An 18982-nucleotide genomic window follows, 5' to 3' on the forward strand; every position below is an offset into this window, starting at 1 on the left:
GCAGGTGGGCGAGCGGGGAAGGAGGGACTCCTGGCGGCTGCCGGCCGCGGGGTTCCACCCGCCTCCCCGACTGTCCTCTGCGCCCCGAGTTGCCTGCAGAGCCCGCGGTCCAGCCGAGCGCGTCGGCGGGGCGGCGCGCGCCCCAGCCTCGGCCGGTGAATGGGACTCCGCCCTGAGCGCCCCCTCGGGGGCCCGGGGGAGGCGACGGCGCCGCGCCGGGGGACGCCCCGCTAGCAGCCGGCAGCAAGTTGGCCGAGTTGGCGGCCGCCCTCCCCTGCCTGCCCCCGACCCCGGCTCCGGAGTCTGCGTCGGGTCCCCCCCAGCACCCGGGGAGGGGGCGCGCTCGAAAGGAGGACCCCCTGCCACCCCCACCGCCCCTGCCACCCCTCCCCGCGCCCGCCACCCCCTCTAGGCGCCAGACCATGGTGGGCAGCTCCGGGCCGGAGCCGCAGCCACCTCGATCCGACGTCGCCTGCAGCCAGCGCCCGCCCCACTCGAGCCGCCGCCGCGCGGGGCTTTGCAGCGCGCCGGTCACTTGCTTCCTCGGCCGCCGGGATGGGCCGCGCGGGACTGAGTGAGCGGCCTGGCGTCGGGCGGGTAATCCCCATCTGATCCGCGCAGCCGGGCGGGGGGAGCGGGAGACGGGGGGCTGCCGGAGCCCCGGGCGGGGTGGGGGGGCGCGGGCCGCGCGGCGATGACCTGATGCCGAGCCCCGCGAGGGCGCCCCCTTGCTCCGCTCGCTCCCTCTGAGCCGGTGCGGCGACCCGGGCGCGGCGGGGCCGCTGGGCGGGGAGCTCCCGGGCACTGAGCGTGTGCGTGGGGGGGGCGCCGGGCTGGAGCCGACCCCTTGGCGGCGGCGCTGCCTTTGGCCGCGGGGGGCGGCGGGTGGGGTGGGTGGGGGGGCTTCTTGAAACGACTGAGTCATTCCAGATTTTAGGATTTCCCTAAAATAATCACCAACTGTGCCCGGCTCGCGCGCCCGCCAGCGCGGCGAGGCATTGGGGAAAGCGCGCCCGGCTCTCGGGACCCCGCGCCGCCCGGGCACCCCGCCTCGCTGCTCCCGGAGGGGTGCTCGGCCCTCGAGGATCTCCCGCCCGCCCGCCCGCCCGCCCGCCCGCCCGCCTCCCTCGCGCCCCTCCTTCCCTCCCCCTCCGCCCGCGCCTCCCGCTCTCTTCGCAGCGCTGCCGGCGGGGAGTCGCGCTCTCCGCAGCTGGAAACAGCTGCCCCCGCCCGGCTCCCCTTGCCCCGACTCGGGGCTCCACCGCTCCCACTTGGCGCCTCTCGGAATCCCCGACCTCGGGCGGCGGGGGCGCCCCGGGAGCACCGCAGCCGCGACGATGCATTCCGTAGACCTCCCTGCTCGGCCGGGACGGACCTCCTAAAGCCCCAGAACTGCGGGCCGCCGCGGGGGAGTTCAAGCGCTGCTTTCCTCTCTTCCTTCTCTCTCTCTCTGGCTTGTTTTCTCCTGGAACGTGGTCTTCACTTTTTTTTTTTAAGTGTTTTTTTATTTTTGTTTGTTTGTTTGTTTTCTTTCCCGACCGGCGGGAGCCCGGCGGAGCCGCCCCGGTGTGCGACTCAGCTCCGTAGACGGGTTTTCTAGGTCTGTGTAGCATCTACTTTGGACACCTGAGCACGCTGGCGCCTCTCTCTCTCTCCCACGGGGGGCACGGCTTGTTGATTTGGACGTCCTCCTGCACCCTGGCACTTGCCACTCCGAACGCAGTGTGACCCAACTCCCCAGTCCCTTGCCCTGGACGCGGATCGCCGGGCGCTGCACGAGGCTAGTTTAGCTGCAAGGCCTGGGACCTCCCCGTCCCCCCACCCCCCACCCCGCCGCCAGCGGTTTGGGGGAAGTTTACATCTGGATTTTCACACATTTTTTTTTTTTAATTTGGTTCGCCACTGCCCAGACTGTGATTTATCCTTGTGGGCGCCGGGTTTTCGAGACTGCAGCCTCCTCAAATATTAGCACTGCCTTCCCGCGCCTGCCCCGTCCCTCCCGGCCGCCGAGGTCCTGCCCTGGTCCCGGCGGATCGCAAGTCCGAGGGCGCCGTGGAGCCCAGGGCCTGGGGCCCGCGCTGAGCAGCTATGGCTGCGGCGATAGCCAGCTCGCTGATCCGGCAGAAGCGACAGGCGAGGGAGTCCAACAGCGACCGGGTGTCGGCCTCCAAGCGCCGCTCCAGCCCCAGCAAAGACGGGCGCTCCCTGTGCGAGAGGCACGTTCTCGGGGTATTCAGCAAAGTGCGCTTCTGCAGCGGCCGCAAGAGGCCAGTGAGGCGGAGACCAGGTCAGTAGCAGCCCCCAGAGTGGGTTTCTCCAGACATTGATGCCCTTCTCCCCACCTCCAGGGCACCTGCGGGCAGCCACGGAAGGGATCCAGGAACCCCCTCTTTCATTCTGGGTGCCCCTCCACTTTAATTTCCAGACACCTCTCTTTTAGTTTGCCTATCAGTCAATACCTTCTTGGCTCAGTATTCAGAAAACACTTGATACCCCGAATTCATGGTTTGATTAGGACAAGGGCTCCATGTGGAACATGTAATACGCGTTCCTGGTTCCAGGTAACCTGTAGAGACCAGGGTTATCTCATGTTCTCTCTTTCTCTTTCTCACACTGTCCATCCATCTGTTCACCTATCCATCCATCTACCCATCCCTCTGTTCACCTATCCATCCATCTACCCATCCCTCTCTCCCTCCTCTTCATTCATCCATCCATCCGTCCACCCATTTATCCACTTTCAGCATACTTGTATCACTGTAAATCAGTACCTACATTTAAATAATTCTCCCTACATTTCTCATAACATTCAGCATAGTTTTGAACACATAAATGTACTTTGTAAACACCACCTGGACTTAATTTTCTTTTCCCCAGCAACACATCATTTCCACTTTCAGACATCCAAATCAATTTCTCACCCCATCTTCCCACCTGCCCATTCATTTCCTTCCTACATAGACTTCCTTTCCCAAATCCCTTCCTCCAACTATTTTCACGGTTTCCAAGGGCTCTGCTAGTTGAGTTTTCTTCCCCTTAACTCCCATTCGTTGCCTTCTCACTCGCCTAGGGGGATGTTAACAGACCAATGTGAATCTGCAGTTTGGTGCCAAGGAGAGTAAAGAAAACTTCAGACTTTTCAGGGTTATGAAGCTGGCTCTCTTCTTTAAACTCAAACTCAAAAGGTTGTTTTTATACAAGAACGTGGGTTAGTTTGACTTTCTGAGTGATTATCTCTAGCCTGCCAGGAAAGTGTCCCAACTTGAATGAATGAGTAAAGAATTGCTAAGTTCTGTACTTCCTCCAGACTTGACTGGCCTTCTGGGTATGACCTGCAAAGCACTGAGATGACTGGGGACCACTTTGATGCAAAGACTGTCTGGAAAACCTGCACTGGGATCAGTTTACCAATCAGGATGGCATCTTTGCAACTCTGTGGTGTTCTCATGGTTTCCAGGTGGAGTTCTGGGGCTAGCTTCAGTGAAGGGAGAAAAACACTTGTGAACTCTGGATGACTGTGGCTCTGGGTTAGGTTAGAAATTTGGGATTAAGTCTTGTGAAGAAACCATCTCATCTCCTTTCTTCATTGGTTCTGCATGGCATTATTTACTCCTTAGTGGGTTCATTTTCTTAGCCTGTAAAGTTCAGGAGTGAACAAAAATTATGATGATACCTATGTGGGAGCCAGGAGTGTGTGTTATTTTGCACCCAGTCAGCATGTCCTGTTTGTTTCTTAAGGATTTATGCAAAATATAGTTACTTATGATTAGCACAGCATGATTAACACAGTAAATAATTTACATAAGGAAAACTTAAATCCTTTTTGTTGTTGTTGTTGTACAGAGATCCTTTATAAGCTGTTTTCTCACTGTGTTTCTGCGGTCTTTAAAAAACGTTTTCAAGATTCTGAATGTGACTCACATATCAGTTTGGGGAATATGTTCTTAAAGTCTGTTTGGGGTCATTATATGATTCTTGTGAATAAAACCTACTTCATGTACTCAGTTAAAAACAAGTTTATAAAACAAATGATAGATTTTATTTGTGAATAGATATAAGTTTTTCTTATATCTATGAAGTTGATTTGGAGATGACTTATTTGGATGACTTAATTTTGCCTGGGAAGGGAGGACTGTCTTCTTTCTTCCTGGTGTCCTTTTCTTTAGCATCTCATATGAAAATAGAGAATTTAAGGCAATTGGGAATTCCTTGTTTTCTTGGGTGTTCAATTAATCTGCTCTTCTATCTCACCTACTTGGCATATGTCTTGGCAGAGAGGATCCTGACTGGTGACTTTCTTTAGTTGAAGTGTCATAGTAAGAGTCTGGAAGAAATATCACAGGATCTGCTAAGATATGCCCAGTGCAAGAGCAACATGTGTGTGCATTGCTGCACCCCTGGCTGAATATGTTCTGAAGCATAGCTTGGAATAATGGATATGTGGGGTGCTGAGAAGCTTTTGGGGAAGATGATAGTGTGCTATTATTGTTACTAACAAAGCCAAATAAACTGTTGATTTGCTGTCAGCAACCATGATTCACATAGCATGGGAAGAGCCTATTTATAGAGAGATAGCGCCATCCACATCTCCATCCAGAAAGGATTCTTTAACTGGATTGGGAGGCATTAAAAGGAAAACTATTTGGGAGAATCTGTCTGATAAGGTCTGGGATGATATTTTTACTTAATATTTGAATTATAACTGAAATCACTAACCCTCTAAGCCCCAGTCTTATGAATTACTAATTGAGTCACAAATGGCATAGCGGTTAAATGGAATAACTTGTGCTGATAAACAATTTCCTCTTCGAATTTGTCATAGAGCCACATGTTTCATTAACTAGACTTCCAGTTGGGTAAGGCTAAGATAGTGAAGCCAAGTCAAGTATTGGATGGGGAGGGCTATTGGTTATAATTCTGGTTTCAGAACCAACCCATTCAATGTCATAACATTCTGAAATGTGTAGTGTTGTGACTTTAATAGAGAACTTGGGGATTCCATGGCAGGACACAACCTCACATTGCACAGTTCCAAGGATGTGATGTGCATTAGATGGACTCAAGATTGTGTGGTAAAATTCAATTGCATGACAAATTCTAGAAGCAGAGTAAGTTGGTGGTTGAAATGAGATTATACAGCTAGAACTATGGCAAAACTGAGACTAGAGATAGATCCAATTTGTTTTTCTTGCCTATGATATTTGCCATATAACTCTGAGTGGTATAAGAATGGAGTACTCTTTGAGAAGCAATTTTGTGGATCATTTATTTATATTATTACTGATGATGATGATGATGATGATGGTGATGCTGATGATGATGACAAAGAGGATTAGTCATTAGAAGAGGAAGAGAGTAGAGGAAGTAATTGGTAAAAGGAGGTTGCATAGAATAATCCACTCAATTAGAGTTCTAAAAGGACAATTTTGCACCTAAGACACATAGCAAAAGTAAATTTGATGGTGAAGACATAGAGCGAGCACAGAAATTTTTAGCCCCTTGGCATTGTGTGGGCTATAGCTCTTTGGATACAGTATGTTGGTGACCTCAAACTGGCAAGTTGACCGAGATCATTCAGCTATAAGAAAACCTTAGCACATTTAAACAAAGGAAGGAACATTCAGTTTCATTTGCTTGGTTTGTATTTTGGGCCACACACGGCAGTGCTCAGGGCTTACTCCCGGCTCTGCACTCAGGAATTGCTTCCAGATGGGCTCAGAGGACCATACATGGTGCCTGGGATCCAACCCTGTTTGGTTGCATGCAAGACAAATACCTTACCTGGTGTTTTATCACTCCAGTCCAAGGGATGAACACTCCTCTGGTCGTTACTTAGGTCATTATGGGTAAATTTATCTGAATGAACCAGGCCTGCTGGAATATGTGCTTCAGTATTGATGAGGCTTCCCTTACTGTAGCTGGTCTGTTAGTATCCTTGTGATTTATTTGATGTATTTACTTCTGACATTTGTTTTACTTTTGAATAGAAACACCTGTACACATGATTGACTCCAAAATCTTTTCTATTTTGATGCAGAAGTTACTGCAGGTAGTGGATAGCATTCAAGATCAAGAAAGAGAAGGTGTTAATAGAATCTCTGAATGTTAGAGCAGCTGTAAACCTTGGAGGTCATCCAGTACCACTCTTATTTTTCAAATGAAAGCATCTGAAAAAAGTACAGAGTAATTGGATAAGTAAGATTATAAATAATTCAATTGATTTTGTGTTTTTAATGTTTTTCTGTATAATTTACTTCCTTTCTCAAAACAAGAGGGTTAAGGGGAAAAAAAAGTCAGCAATCAAATCATTCCTCACCTGAAAATTGTTATATTCATTTTTGTAATTTGAATGTCTTGTTTTATATTCATCTCTCTTTTACTTTATTTTAGTTTGTTTGTTGGAATTTTGGGGCCACACCCAGCTGTGCTCTGAGCTTACTGCTGCTTCTGTGCTCAGGCATTACTCCTGTCAGGTCAGGGCTCAGGGGACCATTCGGGGTTCTAGCGGATGAACGAGGTTGGCTGTATGCAAGGCAAGACCTACATACTGTGCTATCTCTTCACCTCCCTTCCTTAAAAATGATGTAGTATATAGTTTTACTAAATATTACTGCTTTTTAACTTGTTTTTTTGAGTCATTTGTGCTCTTATTAATTGGAGTTATTAAAATATTTCAACATTATTCCAACTTACTTTGGTAGATGATGGTATTTTTGCTGACACTTTAATTGAACTATTACTATCAAACATACCATTTTACAGAGATAAAGAAAGCAGCATTTAAAACAGACTTGAAGAATACTGATAAAGAGAAAATAATACTCAACGGATTATAAATTAGGCCTTTATAACTTAAATAAATTTAGTCAGTATATGGACCAAGACGGGATTTATATGATAGGTGTGGTTTTACAATTATAGCAATTACCTTCATTGCATATTTTTAAAAGTATGACTCATGTTTGCACTACAGAATCAGCCTAATTACTATTTGTCTTGATGTCTGTTAAACAAAAAAAATCAACAAAAACCAAAATTTTCTCATCAGAAACCCACCCTAGGATTTATATTTGTTTGTGTTTTTTAAACTATTTTTTCTATAGCAAAATTCTCATCAAATCATGTTTCATTGTAAGCCTGTTTGCAAATAGCACGTTCTGTGATCTCTTGCTTTCTTCCATCCCACAGAGACCTCATCCAGCCACAGCTCATGCTTAAGCCTTTATAATTTTAATGAAGATGATATTGTTGAGCAGAATTAGAAAAAACAATTTGCACGGAATGAGGCAGTTTCTGTAATTGATGAAACAATAGGAAATTTTGGAATATCTGTACAAACACTTTTACTTGTTACGTTATTATTATTATTTCACAGAGCTAGGATTTCCAGTAGGGAATCGCTATATTGTTTTTCCTCTTCATGAGAGGATGCTTATGCATGTTCATTGCAGCAGTGCTTTTATGTGGGGGACATATTAAAAGAGCTATTCATTTGCTTGTCTTTTCCTTAGTGGCTTTTTCCTAATGTACAGTTGTTATTGATGATTGTCGATAACTGTCTCTGACAGTCAATCTCATTAGATATAGGGACTCCAATAAGTAGACAACATTATAGATTTTGTTTATTGACTTACCCCTATATTAAAGAGTCTTATTTTGTCAAAAGTAAGTTCCACATCTGGGGACTTTAATTCTAAAGTGATCATCTAAATGTCTGTGTGTGTGTCTGTGAGAGTGTCTTAGGTGAATAAGCTACACGTATGTATACCATATCTAATAATAATTTTTTGTTGTTGCTGTTGTTTTGGGGCCACACTCAGCAGTGCTCAGAATTCACTTGCCACTTGCAGGGCAAACACCCTACCCATGGACTATCTTTCTAGTCCCTGTAATAATCATTTTAATAATAGGAACTAACTTGGAACTGTTTGACGTCAGAATTTAGTTTCTTCACAAATGTGTTCTTCCCTCCTTCCTTCCTCCCTCTTTCCTTCCTTCCTCCCTCTTTCCTTCCTTCCTTCCTCCTTCCTTCCTTCCTTCCTTCCTTCCTTCCTTCCTTCCTTCCTTCCTTCCTTCCTTCCTTCCTTCCTTCCTTCCTTCCTTCCTTCCTTCCTTCCTTCCTTCCTTCCTTCCTTCCTTCCTGTTTTTTTTTATGGGGGTCGCACACAGCAGTGCACAGGGGTTACTCCTGACTCAATCAGGACTCACTTTTGGCCGGCTGGGGGTGGGGAACACAGGATGCAGGGGATTGAACCCAGGTCATGCAAAGCAAGTCTTGTCCCTCTGTACTATCACTCTGGCTTCTGTGTCTGTTCTTTATTTCTTATAGCTACCCACTGACAGCTAATCCCACTGTAAAAATAAGAATGCCAAGATTCAAAGTGGCAGAGAGATAATTTCATGTTCATAGGCTTGGAAGGTGGCTAAGCTGTCACATGGCCCTGCGCCCACACACTGCAGATCAGGTCATTATCTTTGACCATGCTGAGTCAAGAAAATGGAATCTATTGAAATAACCCAATTTGTTTTGAAGCTGGACAACTCTTGTGGGGAGGGATCTGTGACAAGTTTCAGGAAGCACGGAGTGTGTTGGTGGCATTTGCTTCACTCTGCTTGTGATCAGGAGTGCTCAGGAAGGAGCTCGGGAGAGGCAGAGGGAGGGCAGGCACGAAGCGGGAGGCTGGTCTAAGTCTTTGGTCAGTACTGAAGAAGCAAGAGTCTGGCTTTGTTATGATGTGTGATCTAGGTCCCCTGGCTTGGATGCTCTTGTCTGTATGCCAAAAGCCTCAGAAATATCAGGGGAGGCCTCGTGGGAGCACCTAAGGGCCTGCTGGGACACTTGAATCTATGGGGATAGACTTTCTTGACTCTAAACATAAACAATTGCTTCAGGTGTTTTTGATTGTAAAGAAGTTGATACCAAGGTTAGGAAAGCCCTGTAGGATTTAGTCATTTTTGTTCCTTGGTTTGTTTTTATTTTTTGGTTTAGTGCAAGGAACGGAGTAGCTCAGAGCTTTAAGTTACATGCATGTCCGGACTTTGGTGTGGAAATCAGATTCTGGGGAATATTAGTTCTAGGAACATTCAGCAAGCTTCTTAAAAGTTTTTGTGCTCCAGGGTGCTGGCATCTAGCATGAAGTCAAGAAATGGCTCTCTGAGAAGTTATTTAAGCTGAGTGCTGAAGAAGGAGACAGACAAAGAGGGCTGGGGAATATTCAAGACAGAAGAGAACGGTGTGCAAAGTGGCGAGGAGCTTGATGATTTTGAAGAAGCTAATGTGTAGGTGGAGCCGTGAGAAGGAAAAGAAGAGGTACAGGCGATGTTAATAAGTTCGACAAAGGCTGAGTTGTGCCTTGAAAACCCTCAGAGGGATTTCGTATTTTAATCTAGGATTCGGGGAAGAGTCAGAAGTAGGAGGTGACATGATGTTCGACTGGCGTCTTTGAATAAACATCCTGGCTTTGGAGAGGAGAGTAGGTTGCAGAGGAGACAGAGTGGAAGAAAAGGAAACGTGAGAGGCTGGGCCACTCTTCTGGGGTAGCAGTACTCCAAGTGTGATGCTGAGGGCTTGGGAGCAACCTAGATCCTTTAGTTGGTGACAGGATCCAAGCTATTTCATAATGCTGCCTTGTAATAAGACCAGTGATTTGATTTTAAATTGTTTTGTCACAGGTTAACCAGTGCAGTTTGCCAGATACTATGTGGTATGTCTACAATCATCTGACAAGACTGTTCATTTTCTTCTCTTTTCAGCCACATGAGGCCCAGTTATCTTTACATATATCGACTACAATGTTATATCACAAACACTTGCACATAGCATTTCTGAAATTTCAGCTGATTACTCAGCCTGACATTAAAGATGTACATAAATATATAAAATACCTTTCTTCCCTTGTTCATAGTCAAGAGGCTAGAGCGATAGCACATCGGGTAGGGCGTTTACCTTACACGTGGCTGACCCGGGTTTGATTTCTCCCACCCCTCTTGGAGAGCTCCGCAAGCTACTGAGAGTATCTCGCCCACACGGCAGAGCCTGGCAAGCTACCAGTGGTATACCCAATATGCCAAAAACAGTAACAAGAAGTCTCACAATGGAGACGTTACTGGTGCCCGCTTGAGCAAATCGATGAGCAATGGGAAGACAGTGCTACAGTGATTCTTCCTTTGTATAGCTTTGTCTTGAATGTTCATTATGCTTCATTACAGTATGAAATCTGTGTTAATGTGTGGGGGGGTGCTGCCCAATAATATTCAGGGTCATAGGGACAAACTGTAATGATGCTAGGACAGCTACTCAGTACTCAGCCTGACCATACAGCACTGTTGAGGCTGCTGAAGCTCAGGGACTCCTGGGTTATACTCAGTGGTACTCTGGGCACATGGTGATGCTGGGGTTTAAAATCCAGACCTTGCATGTGCAAGGCATGTGCCTCTGACAGCTGAGTTATTTTCCTGGCCCTTCTGAGTTTTTTTTTTTATTATTTATGATCTTTAAAATTGTTAGTAAAGTTTTGTGATTTTTAACAAGTACGTATTTGAAAATGTTTGTTGTCATTGTTTTACATGAGAACATCGAAAGTTAGAAGCCACATAAACCAAACTTTGAGGGCTTACTCTAAATTAGGGAAAACCTATGCATCCTACATATCTTAATGGAGGATGTTTAGGAAAACTGAGAACAAAGAGTCTTAGAAATACCATTCAAGGCTATAGATAATGTTAACACAAAATATTAGGGCAATGGCAATGAATATGAATAAAAGTTGGTGGAGGTAGAATAAGAAGGATGTCATCATACATGTTTATGAGTGTATGGAGATCATGAATGTTAAGGTACCTGGGTGATTTCTGCTGAACAGTAGTTAGTGGCATCTTAGCTGAGATGGGGGAAGGCTGGGGAGAAATAGGGCTGTTATCAGTAAAATAATAAAATAATAAAATTCTCAACTATGAATCACTGTAGAGTACTAAACTCTTACTAGTAATATTTATTTTCCAACAGTTTTATACAATGTTGCAGATTTGTATAAGGCTATCTACTTTATTCATAGATGACTTTTTAAAATTGTTAAAGTCCTTTTCTTTGGCCACTGTCCATTCATTGACTTTCCTGTTTGCTTCCCTTGGTGCTGTTGCTAGGACCAGCACGGCACACACTGGAGGTAGTGCATGCTGAAGGTTGCACACTTTAGCTGTACTCGCAGATTCCCGGTAATGGTGAACTGGAGATCACGCACCAGCTGTTCCGACAGCAGTGACCACAAGGCCCCATCATTCCTGCAAAACTACTCACCCTCTCCCATCAATCCAGAGCTATTACTTTTCAAGGTTTACCCCTAAGCACTCATACTACAGTTAGAGAGAAATGTTAAGAAAGATGGGGGGAAAAACGTGAATAATTTCCCGAAAATTTTAAAATTGAGACAAAATATTTGTTGTTGATCAGACTCCCAGGAACATTTGGATTCAGCACCATAGATAGCCTCACAGGTGTGACTCCTAGTGGATTTTACATGTGTTTGGGCCAAGTTGGTTGACTTGGTACTAGCAAAGGACTTATCCAGTGGCTTCCCGCTTCTAGTTGTGCTGCTTTTAAAGTCTCTTCATTGGAGTTTGAGTATTCATAGTGTTTTCTTAATGTCTTTCTGGGGGCCGGAAAGGGCCCCAGTGCTCAAGGCCAAGTAGTTTCCTCCAGGAAGCAGTTTTGATTGCCTCTAAGGAGAAAAAAGACCTGGGACTGATAAGGTATGTAAATTGAATCACAAAACGTTATGCTTTGGAGATTATATAGGCCAGCAGTTCTTAGTCCTACCGCAAAGTGAAATCAACTGTGAGTTTTATAAAAAAAAAATGAGTAATGCCACACTCGAGAAAATTCAGTTTAGTGTCTTTACTCTGGAGTCCAGAAATCGATTGTCAGTTTTGTTCATTAGTTTGTTTTTAACCCCATTGGTGATTTTTATTGTGCAGCTAGGATTGAGAAGTTCCAACCTGCTCCTAGCCCTATTATTTCATAGCTGTGGTTCTTTAACAAGAAAAAATTGCTTTATTTATTATTGCCTTTAGGAACACATTTATATGCCTGAAAGTGTGTATGCTAATTGAATGATAATGAGCACTTCCTTTTGCTTATTTGTTGAATCTTTCAAGTGTTCTATGGCATCTAAAACCTGTGCCATTTCTGTGATATTTGGGTGCTTCATCTTCCTGTCCAGTATGTGAGTTCCTAAGGCCCATTTATCATCAGACTCTCCACCCTGATTTCTGGCTATGCCATTGACATTCTTTAATCACTATTACAGAAATGAGTACATGACCAACTAACTCATTGGGTATTACCTTTACAACAAGCTATGGGGTAGAAGGATTCTTAGGTTGGTCTCTTCACTTTCTCATAGAACATTGCTGAGATCTAGTGAGTCTGCAGCTTAAGTTAATAAGATAGGTTACTAGTGGATTCTGGCTTTGAACTCGGTTGGTTTTTACCATATTTTTTTTTCACTCTGCCAGTACTGGACACGGACTTCAGTTTATTTCTTTGGAAAACTAGACATCTAAGTGTTCTTTTAGCTTGAGAAGTCATCAAGAGTGCCCTTTTCCCCAGGAGAAACTCACATCACCAGGGCTATGGAATACCCATTGGATTATTGCTTCTGACTTAGATAGGCATTGCAAAAACTTTTCCTAGAGTGCTGGTGTGGGTATTGCTAGCTGTGCATGTTTTATCATTGTCTTGGGTTAACAAATATATATCTCTAAAATGTAAGAAAATATCTTCCCTTCCTTCCTTCCTTCCTTCCTTCCTTCCTTCCTTCCTTCCTTCCTTCCTTCCTTCCTTCCTTCCTTCCTTCCTTCTTTCCTTCCTTCCTTCCTTCCTTCATTCCTTCCTTCCTTCCTTCCTTCCTTCCTCCCCCTCCCTCCCTTCCTTCCTTTCTTCCTCCCTCCCTCCCTTCCTTTATTCCTCCCTTCCTTCCTCTCTTCTTTAATTTTTGGGCCAGCTGTGCCCAGGGCTTACTCCTAGTTCTCTGCTCAGGGGGTCACTCCTGGTGGTGTTCAGGGTTACCATATGTAGTGCTGGAAATGGAACCTATGTTGGCTGTGTGCAGGGCAGGTACTTTGCCTGCTATTATAGCTCTCTGATCTTACTCTGATCCTAACTTAGACCTGTTCTGTCCCTTCATTGATTAGGAATTAAATCCAGCATAATACAATATTTTAGTTTTCTTTAAAATAAAGGCCAGAGAGGATTTAAATGAAAAATAAAAGAGATTCAGGAAGGGAAAAATTATCTTGTACAAGTTTTTATTTTGAAAAGGCATTAAAAAATTTACCCGTGGCGTATTCTATATGCCAAAAACAGTAACAACAATTCTCATAATGGAGACATTACTGGTGCCTGCTCAAGCAAATCTGTGAGCAACGGGGTGACTGATTAAATAATTTGGGGGTCCATATCCAGTGATGCCCAAGGCTTACTCCTGGCTTTGTATTGAGGGATCACTTCTGGTTGGATTCTGGGGACCATATTATGGAGTGCCAGGGATTGAACCTGGATGAATCTTGTGCAAGGAAATTGCCCTACCAACTGTACTATTTTTCCAGTAACATAAAAGTAAATTTATTTTTTAAAGAGCCAGAAGAGATTTGGTTCTTGTTTTGTGGCCATACATTTTCGCGGTGCTCAGATCTTACTCATGTCTCTGTGCTCAAGGATCACTGCTGTCAGGGCCTGAGGGTCTTGTGGGTCATGTGCAAGGCAAACACCATATCCCCTTACTATCTTCTGGACTCAGAGATTTTTTTGAACTGCCAGTGCTCATGTTTACATAAAAAGTAATATCCTAAAAATGTTTCACATAAATAATTTAAATTAAGATTTGTTGTGAAATACTAACCTGCTATCAGGACTCTCTGTGGAGATAGGGAAAATACATGGAGTATTTTGGGGAAATTAATCTCAGCGGCATGAGCCAAAGATGTGGCTTCTTAGTTTTGTTACTGGTGATTTAAATATTTCATTTTAATTTTAAGAATTATAAACTGAACCAGATCACTTACTTAGTAACATAGAAGCAGTTTATACTCCTCAAATAATTATGAACAGAGGCTGGGGCTGGCAAAATGATACAAGTCAGGGTATTTGCCTTGCATGCAACTAATAACCTGGGTTCCATTCCTGGCACTCTGTATAGTCCCTGAAGCCCCATGAGGGAAGATTCCCGAACTCAGAGCCAGGAAAAAGCTCTGAGCACTTATTCTGGGTATGCCCACCTCAAAAATACCAAGGGGGGTGGGTTGGGGAAAGAACAGAGGTAATTTTAAATAAGTACCCCAACTTAGGAATCCATATTCAAATTTCCTGGTTAGAATAGTCATTAGTTAGATTCTGTTTTTAGACCAATAGTTCTCTCTGAACTGTTCACCTAATATCCATCCCACATGTCCAGTTATGTTGAGGAAATGACTTCAAGAAAGAATAGCTGTCCACCTTACCTAATGAAACCGTAGCTGAAAAGTTTGGCCAGCGTCTGACTAACTAGTATAAAATAGCGAATTAGGCAAATTTCAGACTCCATGGAAACCCACATTTCTCAGTATGGAGAGGTTTAAAGTTATCATCAGGCTTTTTTTGTTTGTTTTAAAGAATAACTGCTGTCGATTTTTATAGTCAGCATGGAAGTAAGTAGGATGTCAAGACGAAGTGGCAGGGAAGGTGAAGATCCAAGAGGAGCTGAGACTTCTAGTAAAGAAAGTTCTCTTGTGGAATACCCCTCCGAGACATAAGAGATTGATGTTCCCTTCAGAATAAAAGAGTTCCAGTTTGCCTTTGCTGAAACTATCTTTCCCCAGCAGATCCCAAGGCCAATTTCCTCTGCAGCCTTGGCTCCAGAGAGCCTCTGACAGCGTCTTGGTTGGGCTGCCTGTATGTTTTGTGCTCTGGTATCCCAAGAGAGGTCTGCCTACTCCTCCTTCTCCACCTACGGGCCCCGAGAAAAGCAGCAGTGAGAAGGAAACTCATTTTGAAATTTTATTTTTCCCAGTGTTTGCACTAAATAATCTTGCGACTCTTGAGCTGCAATTATGGATGGCTCAGGGGTTTTTTTGGAGTTCAGCGTTCCATTCATTATGACTTTGCTCTTGAAACCACCATCTTAGTTGCAATTGGCAAGTGGAGAATTCTTGCCTATTGCAGCTAATGCTTCCTTCTTTTCACCCGAACAGCCACCAATACAGTCCTGCTGCTACCTTTCTCAGGCTAAGCAGCCACCTTCCCTTTGAAACTGCTTTTTCCACTGAGCTGGTAGGTACACCTTGTGTGGGCTGGAGAAAAATGAGCTTTATGCATCTTGACGCATACTTGAATTCATGCATTTTCTGAAAATTTTGATTGAAAACTCTAACTAGGATTGGCACTTAAAGATTTTGCCTCGTGCCACTGCATATCGGCACTTGAGAACGTGTGTCTGTGACGTTAGCACTGAGTGAGTGTCTGCCTTCGTATGTTGATGCTACCGGAAAAGCAGAATTAGGACTGAAATGGAATGAGCCTCTGCTTCCTGCCACACCACAGCTGTCTTCTGTGGTAACTTGCCCAATGCTGGAAGCAAGGTCTCTCTTGTTCTTTTTCCTGAGTAATTTAAATATAGATGTTTTTTAGGATCTGTCGTCAAGTTATGTTGCCAGACACCTATAGAATATCTGTTTGTCATATGTTTGGGACTTGGATACAGCTATAATTAGGAAGTCCCTGTTCTTTTTCTATAAGGTAATATGTAATTAAGATTTGTTAACTCTGGCCAGATTTCTATTACTATGTTCTGAGCTGGAGTATTTCCTTTGTTCTCTTGGACAGTTCCTCCTTTAGTATCTATATTTGAAGGAAAACAATAATTCCTTAATTTGAGAAAATTAGCCACAATATAGCTTTTAAGAATGAACATGTAGTTCAAGGCCTGGCTGGCAACATGCTGTTTTATTATATATATATCATCAATATGAATTGGATGCACAGTCATGCTTTGTTTTTCACTCCTCGACATAGTGCTTCAGCCAACTCCAACCTTGAGACATTCAAGGTACATTGGCTGCATCTATTCATTTCAGTTCTTTAGTTTATAGTGGTTTATACAGTGAGGGATAGAGCTACCTTCAATGCTCATCTTTTGCTTACCCGGACACGGCCCCCCATTTATTCACTCGGCAGCCATCCTGTCCAGGACTGGAAACCCAACTCAATTCTCATGAATCTCTTCTGCCATATCTTCTCAGATCTTTCTTGGTTGAATGAATCACGGCCTGCCCCAGGCTTCATTTGATTTATCCCTGTCTTGTCAGTAGTTTAGTCTGTGTTGTCTCCTATTACTGCATAACTATCTGGTTCTGCACTGGGAGTGTGAGTTCCTGTAGGAAAGGGACTCTGTCATTTCAATCTCTCTCCATAGTAGGTGGTCAGAAATAACTTGCTAAAGTGAATTCATCTTGGATGGTGACTAATGTGCTCGCAGCATCAAACTCTCCGGGAGTTTGTGCACAAATATAAAAATGTGGAGCAAAGAATGGAACTAGAGTCTTAGGCCCGCATTATTTTCTTTCACTTAATATTAAATTATAAAATAATGTGAATCCATTTTCATTTGATATATAGTATTGGATTTTTTAAGTATTGGATACATATTTAGAACCTCTTATTTTCCTGTTTGCCTTTACACAACATCCACTTACTTCCTGTCTTTATGTCATGCAGTATCTACTATCTTTCACGGTAGAGTACTACTTATAATTGTAGTTGTCTCTGAAGACATGCCAGAAGAGGAGATATTGTTATATTTGTTTTTACCTCTCCCCCCTAAACCAAGAGGAACTGTGTGGTAGAGCCAATTTAGTAAATGGCCTATATAGTTTTTTGATTTGCTTTGCTCTCTTAGCATTAGATTAATGAAGAATAACCTTTGCCATTGATTTCAAATTTGTTTATGCCTGGCATTTACATTTAGGGTTGAGATCAACAAGTCGTTTTAGTGTAAAATACCCTTGAGGGGATATATTCACTCTGGTTTCACTTTCCTTGCTAAAGCTCTAAGTGATGGGGGAATTGATTGAGACTAATGAAAAAGCTTCTTTCTGTCAATTTTTTATAGCTCATTGGCTTACTTTTTCCCCTCTTCTCTTACTCCTAAAGCTATTGGTACCAGCAGCGTGCTGTAGTCCTCTGTGTATTCTTTTTTAGCCTTTTTCTTAAGATCCTAAGAATCAAAGAGAGCTCTGATTCAGGAAAAGGTAGCATAATATAGAAATAACATTAGACTGGTAGTATACTTGACCTTGAGGAAGTAAATTTTCTTCCCTTCAGATAAGATTTCTCATTTTCAGAATGAAGGGGTGACATCAGATGTTTCTGAGATATTCAGATGTATCATTCTTATGTATATTTTGGCTAATAATAATAGAGGATAGGTGGTTGGATTCCGAGATACCTATATGTTCAAATATGAGAAAAGAGTGTACCAATATGCAGGATATAAAATTCTAAAATATATGGCAGTTGTGTTAGAATAGGTTTGAGGAAATTTGAATTTTTGTTTAATTGCTCTTTTCTTGAGTCTGCTTTTAGATCTTTTAATTGAGCTTAAATTGACACTATTTTAAAATTTTACTTTTTTTAAAGAAAAGTTCTTGGCATTGCATTGGGCATCCAAAATAGATTGTTTCATAAATTTGGACTTCAGCATTGAAAGAATTTAATAGATGGTGAAGGTAACTTTTGTTTGAATGAAAAGTACTTTCATTTGTTAGTGGAATTTCAAAGAAAAGCTAACAATACAAAATAGATAAGAAAAGGAACTATGTGATACTGTAAAGTTGAAGGCTAATTACTTAATATTCTAATGTGAAATGTCCTATTAAACAACAGATTTAAATGTCACTGTCACTGTCATCCCCTTGCTCATCGATTTGCTTGAGCGGGCAATAGTAACGTCTCCATCGTGAAACTTGTTACCGTTTTTGGCATATCCAATATGCCACGTAGCTTGCCAGGCTCTGCTGTGCAGGCGAGATACTCTTGGTAGCTTGCCGGGCTCTCCGAGAGGGGCGGAGGAATCAAACCCGGGTTGGCCATGTGCAAGGTGAATGCCCTACCCACTGTGCTGTCGCTCCAACCCAGATTTAAATGTAGTAATGGAAATTTAGTAAAATATAAATAAAATGGTAGTGTAAGGAAAATGGGTAGTAGAGAGGAAAAATCCTGTCTTAATTATTAAGTTTTTAGATTTCCCATGCCTTTGTATACAACTTTTGATACACTTTCAATAAAGATTTCCTCATTGAAGGAAGGAAGAAACCACGTTTGTAAAAATATCAGAATTGACCTAGTCTTAGCATTTGTTATAATTGACGTCTATAATACAAAACAGTTGGCGAAATATAATTGTGTTCACTCGTGGTTAAATAAGATTTAGAAAGGAAGGACATAATTAAAATATTGCTTAAACAATAATTTTATATTCTGTGAATTTTACTCATATTTATGTATGTACACATATATGTGGGCTGGAGCCATAGCACAGCAGGCACAGTGATAGCACAGCAGGAATCGACGCGGGTTCGATTCCTCTGTCCCTCTCAGAAAGCCTGGCAAGCTACAGAGAGTATCCCAACCTGCACGCTCAGCCTGGCAGCTATCTGTGGTGTATTTGATATGCCAAAAACAGTAAAGAAGTCTCACTATGGAGATGTTACTGTTGCCTGCTCAAGCAAATCGATGAAGAAAGGGATGACAGTGCTACAGTGCTATGTATGTATGTATCTCTCTCATCTATCTATCTATCTATCTATCTATCTATCTATCTATCTATCTATCTATCTATCTATCTATCTATCTATCTATCTATCATCTATCTATCTATCATCTATATATCTATCATCTATCTATCTATCTATTTCTCTATCTATCTATCTATCTATATACATATACCTATCA

At 43.3% G+C, this 18982-nt stretch overlaps 1 protein-coding gene across 3 annotated transcripts in view; it reads left to right on the plus strand.

The window, feature by feature from the left end:
• FGF12 (fibroblast growth factor 12) overlaps positions 1-18982 on the plus strand; it is a 580565-nt gene that overhangs the window by 319131 nt on the left and 242452 nt on the right. Inside the window, exon 1 of one of the 3 annotated variants that reach the window (XM_004603000.2) lies at positions 1212-2287. The exons of the other annotated variants lie outside the window; for them this stretch is intronic. Within the exon in view, the coding sequence (XP_004603057.1) occupies positions 2089-2287 (199 nt within the window). The 5' untranslated portion in view covers positions 1212-2088. Of the gene's footprint in view, positions 1-1211; positions 2288-18982 lie in introns of those variants that run through there. 3 annotated transcript variants of the gene reach the window in all.

This window comes from Sorex araneus, chromosome 2 (assembly GCF_027595985.1).
Source record: "Sorex araneus isolate mSorAra2 chromosome 2, mSorAra2.pri, whole genome shotgun sequence".
NCBI lineage: Eukaryota > Metazoa > Chordata > Mammalia > Eulipotyphla > Soricidae > Sorex > Sorex araneus.